The following is a 10154-nucleotide window of genomic DNA, read 5'->3' as shown; positions in this document are numbered from 1 at the left end:
ACACATATTTATATACTTATATATAGTCGAATATATGGATGTATTTATACACTTGTTTGTATACTTATATATTAAAACAAAACCTTGCAGCAATTGCTGTATGAAAAGTTGTATCCTAAAAAAGGGTTAAAACTTTTGCGATGAAAACCAAGTTCAATCGACGTCTTCTAGCTAATTTATTCATCCTCTCTTTTTCCAAAGAACGAGTTCCTCTTCACATATTGTGCACATTGTGCACATCATATGATGAGAATAGAAGACAGAAAAATGTGCAGTTAACACCAATTTTAGTTGCAAATGTTGCAGCATTCGTAATTACCAAATTCGGGGATTGTGTTTTTTCATTTTTGGCATTAATAGAGAAACCTCATTGCATTTATTTGGTACTCTATATACTTATATCTAAATTTTATATCTAAATATTACTAAAAACTATATACTACTTCTAATAGACATTAACAATATATATAAGGTATTTACAAACTTCTGGTGTCAGCAGCTTGGATATCTAAAGATGTTTCCAACTGTCTGATATAAAACTATACTATTCTAATTAATCAATAAATACTATCGATAAATTGCAAGATATATATATTATATATATCATTATCGGTTATTTATAACCACAACTTAAAAGAAATTATTATTGAAAGAAATTGTTATTAGCATTATTATTATACTTCATATTGTATTCTTCTTTTCGAATTAAATTCACAGATTCGTTCTTAGGTGCATAAATTTAAAAAATAAGTTAACTATATATATATGTATATAATATCGGTTATATAGAATAACTTTTTTGGTCGTCTGTCGGAGACTTAATAATGCATGAAATAATTCAAAACATTAAATCAACTAACTCAGTAACAATATTCTTTCTGAACCTTAGTGCAAGAAACCGGATCATATTAACCGATTTGTTGTCAACCATATATCAAGAATATTTTAAGGTTTTCTTCGCTAAAACACAAAATATGGTCTTCTGTACTCTCATCTGTTTGACGTTAACCATAATTATTACCATTTTAACTAATGAGGGTTCATATCAATTTCAATATCTTCTCTTCTTTAAGTAAAATTGACATATTTTCAGCTAATGGTAAGATCAATTTTTTTATATATGCGTTAGACGTAGGCGTTTTTTCTTTGCATGTAGTAGTTTATTCCGCACCAAGTCTTCTGCTTCTGCTTGTCTAAGCGTATGATCTATTCACTATCACTTTCTCATTTTTATCTCAGTATGTTCATTTGATATTTGATCTGACTACCATATTTTGAGAACTCTACGAAGACATTTGTTGACAAATATTTTCATCATTCTCTCTATATGTCTGAAAAGCTTACATGTTTCACAGCTATAGTACAAAATGGATTTTACATTTGTGTTAAGGACTTGTAGTTTGGTTTGCTTACTGAGTTCACTGGATCGTCATATGTTATTAAATTTACCAAATGCGGTTTTCGCTTTGTTGATACGAGCAGTAGCGTCTTCACCAGCCCCGCTCTTATTTTCACAATGCTTTCCAAGTAGGTAAAAGAGTTCACACATTCAATTCAATTTCCATCATTTATAAGCAACCTTACAATTTGAACTGCACTCTATCCGCTCGCCATGCTTTTTGTTTTTTCAGTACTTGTCCTTTAACCGACAGACTCTCCATGTTCAGCTATAACGGATATCATCTGCTGAAATTCATCAAGTCTGTGACTTAGCAACAGGACATCGTTGGAAAATTATAGACCTTAAAGACACTCAAACAATCTCAATTGGATACCCATGGTACTTTTTAATGCTCTGCTGAGAATATCATCTAGTGCGACAATGAATGCTTAAGATAAGATTTATAATATTTCCTGGCATCCTCCTTTTGGAGAGTGCTGCCCAAATGTATGATCGGCTTAAACTGTCAAAGACTATTCTGAAATCTACCAACTATCCAACTAACCGATTGTCAATATTCAAAATGCCAACTATTAAGATAACAATAATAGCATTTTTTTAACCAAAACCAATTGCTAGATATCTTTTTTAATGTTTTTTGTCGTATTCTGAATTGATAAAAAAATGGTTAAATTTTCTTTTTCTGTATTCATTTGAAATAATTTTTCTCTAAAATTTATTTGTTAATAACTTGAGTTAAGACTTGAGTTCGAAAACTCGACGGAATATATTATTAATTTTATGTAAAAGGCATAATATACTGCGGTCTAAAAGGTCTATTGTGTCCATTAGTCGGGTTAGAGTAATTCTTCAAATCAGATTTCTTCAATAAAAGACAGTATAGAGCCTATCTTTCATAGTCTTGAATCGCTATATTCCATGAAATACCCTCGTAGGTGTTTCTCCCACTTGTGCATCAATGCTAGGCATGTTAGGTGATTATTGAATCTACAGCAATTGGTTTGTGATCCCGTTATAATTCTAAGGTTATTCTTTGTTTGTTCTATGACATCCTTAAAGCGTTTTAGGTGTAAGTTCCTAAAAGCATTTTTGATTGTGATAATCTTAGTAGCCTTTCCCAATGAAATACAGAATATAGTGTAAAACTAATATTTTTAATAAAAACTAATAATTTCTTATGACTGATATGAAAAACTTGTAAATTTTCTTTAATTTAAACTTAAGTTTGAAATTTTACCCTTTCAGCAACTCCTTGGCCAATTAAATCTAAACAAATTTGTGACATAAATTCTTGTTAAACCGAGGAAACTGTTCAAAGGATACATAAACCGAAAAGAAACTTTATAACTTCGTTGCTATTGCAACAATAAACAAACTCCAAAACAAACTGCTAATTTCTATTAGAGCAATTACAAGCTGCTGTTAATGAAGTTGCAACTTCGCTTGACTCTCACTCCGCAGGATCTTGTAAATGTGTAGAATTCTTGGCTGGTGTTGGTGAAAAGAAAGTATTTTTTCCCAAATTGTTTCTGAAATTTTCTGAATGTCATAGAATTTGAAATAATTTTTGAGTTGGTAGTGTTGGAACCAAACGCAAAACGAAGTTGCACCAATAATTGCCATGATTGCCGCAAGTAAATTGGCAAACTTGTGCAACTGAAATGGATTCAGAGTGGCTTACATGGGGAAATGTTCACTTTTATTTGCATCGGGTAGCCAAATTCTGGCAGCTTAAAGACTTTTATATTAAAAGTTTTGAATAAAAGTTTCTAATACAAATTGCATCTTAATGTGCAATTGCATCTTAATTACACTAATATATATACGAGGGTTGTTATATCAATTTTACAAAACATAATCGATCGTTATAGCAGATGAAAATCAAATTAGAGCTTTTGAAATAAAGGGGCTAAAAAAATGTTATAGTCCCATACGCCTGAACCACGAAGATATGCGTCAGCGCACAAACGCAGAGCTACTACAACTTTGTAACGGATGCCGTAACATGTTGTAAAGTTCGAAAAGTCGTAACTATTGCAATGGATCAGACACGTCATGTCAGATTCATTTTGTGGTCTTCCAGAATGCTGGAAGACCACAAAAGCGAATACTCCATTTGATGCCGTATAACGACCACAGTAGAGGTAGGCCAGGTATAAGACGACATCGTAATAATGGGTATCCAAAATTGGAGGTTTAAAACAACATTCAAAGCAGTATGGAGAAAGTTGGTTGATGCAGCTAAAGCTCACCCCGAGCAGTGAAGCTGATCAAACTCTATAGAATGATGCTTATCATGTGATGTGTTTAAAATAATTAAAAAAATTGTTTTCATCAAATTATTTTAAAATTATTAACTATTCAAGACTTGGAAGTTGCAAGTATTCCCAATTAATAAAACAGTTCAGGTTCCTTAAAATTGTGTAGATGCTTTTTTAACAAAATATTTTAAATTGGATTACTGCATTTACATATCCTTAGCAAAAATACAAATACAAATCAAAAGAGATTTTAGTATCCTCTTCTTTAATTTTGTGAAATGCAATTTGTCGTATAATTCAGTTCCAATCGATTTAAAGTTGTTTCGGAATTGCATTGCAATTTACAAATTCCTTATATGGAATTCTAAAAAATGTTCAATATGCATGTGTCACATTTGTATTTTTGGAATGAAATTTTACAAAATGATGCCGGAGTACGTACATTTTTTGCATATCGTACAATCTTAACAAAGTTCCTGACAATCAAGTAGAATGCAGGAATTCTTAAAATATCTTCGAGACGAATTGCTAAATCTTTTCACTTTAATATGTAGAATTCGTCAGATACAATATTATTTATGCATATTATTTATGCATCACAATCAGAAAATCCTATTCTGATTTGGCACTTAATTCCTTGTTGCAAGTCACGAGTTTCTTGTTTCTTGTTTCTGAAACAACTCATTTTTATTTAATTAAAATAAAAAGCAGAAGATGAAAGTTTTCAACTGCATTCTAACTTTTTAATAGGTTTCTGCAAAGTTCCAATTTAAAACATTTTACATGAATTGAAAAATTGGTAAGTTGTTTTCTTTTCAATTTAATTATATGCCTCAATGGATTCTTAAAAGAGACAAAATAAGTTGTGAAAGAAAACGAAATGTCAGGAAATTGCTAAGAAACTTTCGAAAATCTTGTTTGTCAAATGCAACCGAGACATTCTCAAAAATAGTAGACGAGATACTAGACGAGACGAAACGAAACGAGACGAGAACAGAATAGAAACGCAAACTTGTCTTGTTGTCATGAGGAAATGATTGCCACCGGCCTTTCTTCGCATTCATTCGGCTGCATATCATTGTACCATAACAGCATAGGCCAGTAACGGCGACGTGTATTGAGCATGTCCCTGGCGCCTCCAGCAACATTTATTTCCTTATTACCATTATTTTTGCGATTCTTCTTAGTTGTTCCCAGCAAAGTGCATTCACACAAAGAAAGGCCTGCCCTCCTCTTTGCATTTTGCTGTCTGTTGTGTATTTTTGCAAATTCAGATTTCCTTCAGCGGCAACACAGGCTACGTCAGCAAAGTGTCATTAACATCGGCCAAACTATGTGCGCTTTCCAGACTGCCTCATAGCTGAGTATATCACAAAAGCATTTTGCCTATTTTCTTAATATAAACTCAATGTCATTTGCTGCTGAATGCGCTAACAATGCTATTGCATTGACTCAAATCAACTACAGGACAGATTCCGCACCATTCATCAGTTGCATTCATCACTTGCAATCTTGAGTCTTTGAGTCTTTAAGATTTTTCATTTTTTATTAAATTTGATTTTGCCATTTAATTGAAAAAGTTGCTCAGCTTAGCGGAACAAAGTATCGGAACATTTGGAATTAATTTATTTCCTACATCTATTGTCCTGTCAAAAAGACACTTACCTCCTGCTGATTCCTATACGTATAGAATTCAATTTATGGGATGCTAATCTTGCTACTTCTCACAGCAATGAGTATTCCATAGTGGTCCCCACTCTCATCCCATGAAGTGACTCTACTCTACATGGAGTGACTTTAAAAATTCCGATAATGTTTATAGATTTTTTATCGGAAAACTCATCTTTGTTTTTGTCCTTTTGATGAAAGTTTGTGCAAACAAAATTATTTGTGAAGGAATTTAAATTAAATGTCAGATTGTTTGTTTTGATAGAAAACGCTACAAAGGATTAAAAATGTACATGCAACAACACATATGTGCATAAATTTATTTGGATGTGACTTTAATGTAAAACTGCATTCTGTTGTTGTGGTTGTTGTTATTGTTGTTGCTTTTGTTATATTGCAAAAATTTTATGCAAATACATTTGAACCCTTTTATATGTCTTGTCACATTTGGTGACATTGTCACATTTGCATTTCGTCCTTATTTTGAATTCACATTCACGTGCGCATCGAATGTGCACTTGTGAAGGATTTAGGACCGAATTTTTGTACATTTTACATGCATCTGTGTTTTCGCATAAACAAACAATTATTACATATATCTCACGCGATGGCAATACATGCAGTGCGTACAATATTGATAGCAACTCGAGTTTGATAAAAATATTTTCATTCGATTTCATAGATGCAAACTTATGTTCATTTGACTTGATTACGATGAAATTCCTAAAATTAACTCTAAGCATCTTAAACAAACACTGATAGTTAACTTATTATTACAATAAAAAAGAAACTTAACACGGAATTGTCTACATATATTTTAGGCATTAGTAATGATCAACGCGGATAAAAGTATTAAAACGGTGGCATAACCAGGAGCGCCAAGAGGACCGGACATAGTAGAAAATATTATTTTTTTGGGCAGTGTTTGCGAAATTTTTGTATTTTGTATTATATTATCAAGGTCAGAATCTATCCCCTAATCTATCTCCTCTGAATACGACACTTTTTTAAGAAAAGCTCAGTGTTTAATGTATACAGATTGGGATATACAAGCAGCATTAAGTTCTTGCAAAAACAGTATCTTAAATAATACAACAACGTATGAAAGAGTTTTCGAAAGCACATAAGTGTATTCTGTCAACAATGATACCAAACTGTACATATATATATATAAATACTTTTGAATTAGAGAAATTAACAAGATAGACCATCAATGCAATTTGTAGCACAGGTATCTAATACGGATCAGTTTAAAGCCCTTTCAACGGTTCAAAGTTCTTTAAACTGATCTGTGTCTTTAAAGATTAATACATAAATATGAAAAAAACATTTATATATATATAAAAGTTAAGCTCAAAATATATTATATAAAAATTATATATATGTACAAGTTAATTGTTAATACGGATGCTGAGTACCGACTTCTAATACCAACTATCTACGATCGACTACTGCTGCCGACTGACTACTACTACTGCTACTACTTGACTGCTTGACCGACTTCTACTTGACTGCTTAGCCGACTTCAAGATGAATCCTTTACCACTTTATGACCAAACTACGTATATCAAATGCCTCCTTGACATGGTATAAAGTTTTTAAAAGTAAAGAAATACTAATACTTAAAAGAGGTTTGCAAAATAAAACTAATTTTATGAAATATTACAAAAATGCTTGTATCTGTAGTCCGTATTTGCTTCTTATTGTAAATTCTGAATATTTTCACAATCAGTGCCAATATTGACTTCTTAGGAGAAAATATCTTGGACACATTTATGAAAAAGGAATAATCCTTTAATTGTATAAAATAGTTCCAACTAAATACAACCCTGTGTTAAAAAAGTTTATACCTATATGACAAAAAAGTAGAATTCGCTCAAGAAAATACTATAGTTTGACATATGTTTAGTATACAGATAGCATTGAAATTAATATGAACACATACAATTTTTCTAAATATTCATTACAAAATAAATTTTTACTTTTTAATATTATCACAACTCAATTTTAGTTCCATCTGAATTTACAACTCAAAGTGAAATGTCAGAGTTTACACCAATTAAAGAATCCGAAACAGAAGACAAGAAAGCTGCACATAGTTCTACAGACGGCAAGAGTGGCCATTACTCCGATATGCTTCTGTCTCCTATTGAAAACATGTGCAACTTTGTTCCATCCGAAGATGATCAATGTCTAGTAAGTTCTGAACTTATCACAAATGATAAAGATTCTATTAGAGAGGTTAAGTATCCAATATTAACTTTAAAAAAAAAAGAAAACTCAGAATATAAGAGCGAAAGTGGGAGTCCTATAAAAGTAAGTAGAAGATAACTTGTTAATAAACTATAAATACATTTTTAACTATGTATTATTCAAGAAATATATCATATCAACTGATGGCAATACCGATATATATTTTCAATTAGCTTCTGCAACTTATCTTCTAATCTAGCTGCAATGATGGCTATGATAATTAGATGGGACATATAATAAACAATGTTTTTTAGGACAATTAGGTATTGTATGCCTGTGATATCTAGTGTGCTATTACTAGAAAAAGTCTGCTATTCTAGCTGGACTATTGATATAATTTTCAGGTCTTCATTCTATTCTACTAAGTGATGGACGTTAAATACAATACTCTCCTCAAAACAAAAACTAATTAAATAAAAAAAAAAGCTAATTAGTGATACTTTAAATAAATTCATAATGCTTGTTAAAATTCTTAATAAACTGGATATTTTTACTGAAGTTTTTTCAAGCAATATTGAACACAAGTGTTAACTTTGAAGTGAGTCTAAAAAAGTAGTCACTATGACTATACCATATATATATATTACTAATTAGTCTAAGGAAGATTACTTTAAATATACAGTCACTAACAGAGCTGAACAGACTATGCAGACAAATAGGTCTATAATAGATATTGAAAAGTTAAGAGAATCTTGGAATGAGTTAGAGTTAGTCACTTCTAAAAGAGAATTTGTTGATGCATAAAGTCGAATTTGAAAGAAACGATTTGTTTTCCATTTCTTAACCAGATTTTTATTGATAAAATTATTAAATTAGTTGATCCAAAAAGTTTTATAATTTTATCTAAAACTTATGTAAATATTTTTCTTTTTAGGATTCCAAAAGAATCCTTCTTATGAATCTTCCTCTATTTCTGTTAATTATTAAGTCTATATTTTTGAATCATTCAGATCTATACAAGTTTTATAATTTCTTTGCTTATACAGAAGAATCACTTTCTGAAATTAATATGGTTTGAATACTAAATCGAAATTTTTTACTATAAATAGTCATTCACCTAATCCTACATAAATTTGTTTTGTTTGTCTATTTGATTATTAAGTATTTAAAAATATTATTTTTTTAAGAGTGATGTTCCAAAATTTAAAACAATCAATGAATTGACTAGTAAAAAAAATGGAAATTGTATGATAAACACTCAAAACGAAGGATGTCCTCAGGAAATGGAAAGTACTGATAAATCATTGAAAACAATCACCGATGATGACAAATACTCAGACCAGTGCATTGAGTATCCAATCCTAAGGTTAAAGAGAAGGCCTAAAACTGACTATACGCTAACAAGAGAGGCTTTTTCCAAGGTTTGTATTTTCGGTAAAATAAATCTTTCAAAAAATTGAAAAATAATTAAAATATTGCAATTAAAGATAGGTAATAAAAATTGTAACATTTATAACGATTAAGAATTATTAGGCCCAGTGATTATAAATGATGGATATAAAAATGCTTGAAATATAAAACCGGCATTAAGTCACTAATCAATTTTACGTTCTGAAAAAATTACAAAAAATTAAATTCTTTTTAATTTTGTGTTTTATAATTGAGTTATCATAAAGTTCATTAGATTTAACAACTCTACTAATATTTTTGACTTCAAGAATCATGCAATAATAAGCAATCCAATCGAGTGTGTATATTTTATAAACCAAATACTCTAATAATATCTAATTTTACTACTTAAATGTTTTTTTCACTTTTATTGGATTTCAGAGTGCACTGCTAGAAAGCAATATAGAGTCAATAACTGAAGTCGAAGCACAATTCACACAGAATGATCAACAACCTGATAATTCTAGGTCGTTAGCGGGTGCTACTGCATATTTAGGTATAGAAGCAGTTGAACACGTAAACAAAGTAGATTACAATGAGGCACTATCGGTGTTTCGATTAGAGAAACAGACATTATCCACAGATTCAGAATCTGAATATTGTAGTGCTGAACAGCCGATATCGCAACTTGATACAAAAATTAATGAGTTCTGCCTGCAAAAGTCGAATTCATTGGTTGATATGAAAACCTTGCGCTTACTAAATTGCAAAACGCCCATTACTTTAAAAAAGGGAAATATCACTTCTAGATGCGCTGGGACTATAAAGGACTCTACTGGTTCATGTTCAGCTTTGAATGTTTTGCAACAACTACCAACTAAATACTTTTTTCAACACGGACTTCTATCTTCAAACAGAAACAGTGAATCAGATATTAAGTTTTATTCCTTACTCATGTTGAAAACTTGGCGCAAACAACGTTTGGAAGTTGAGAGGATGAAACAAGAAACTGAAGAGGCCAAACAAAATTGCAATAACACAAGAAACCAAATCTATGTACTAAACAACCTCTATCGTATTGAAATGAAGTGCAACACGGATATGCAAGTCCATTTAGGTTTCGTTCTGGAGAGTATTCGCGAAAACAAATGCATTGCCAAGTCGTTGACAGAACAATGCGATTTGTGTTTAGTGAAAAAATCTATGCTTCAAAAAAACTTGCAGTCGAAGAACGTAGAATG

The 10154-nt window shown here is 31.0% G+C and overlaps 1 protein-coding gene across 2 annotated transcripts in view; it reads left to right on the top strand.

The window, feature by feature from the left end:
- Positions 1–10154, top strand: part of LOC119685305 — a 15726-nt gene that overhangs the window by 4698 nt on the left and 874 nt on the right. For both annotated transcript variants that reach the window (XM_038099549.1, XM_038099548.1), the window contains 3 exons: positions 7343–7647; positions 8712–8945; positions 9355–10020. In XM_038099549.1, coding sequence (XP_037955477.1) covers positions 7343–7647; positions 8712–8945; positions 9355–10020 — 1205 coding nt within the window. The remainder of the gene's footprint in view (positions 1–7342; positions 7648–8711; positions 8946–9354; positions 10021–10154) is intronic.

The sequence above is a fragment of the Teleopsis dalmanni genome, chromosome 2, assembly GCF_002237135.1.
Source record: "Teleopsis dalmanni isolate 2A chromosome 2, ASM223713v2, whole genome shotgun sequence".
In the NCBI taxonomy this organism is placed as follows: domain Eukaryota; kingdom Metazoa; phylum Arthropoda; class Insecta; order Diptera; family Diopsidae; genus Teleopsis; species Teleopsis dalmanni.
This window is presented reverse-complemented; position numbering and strand designations above follow the sequence as displayed.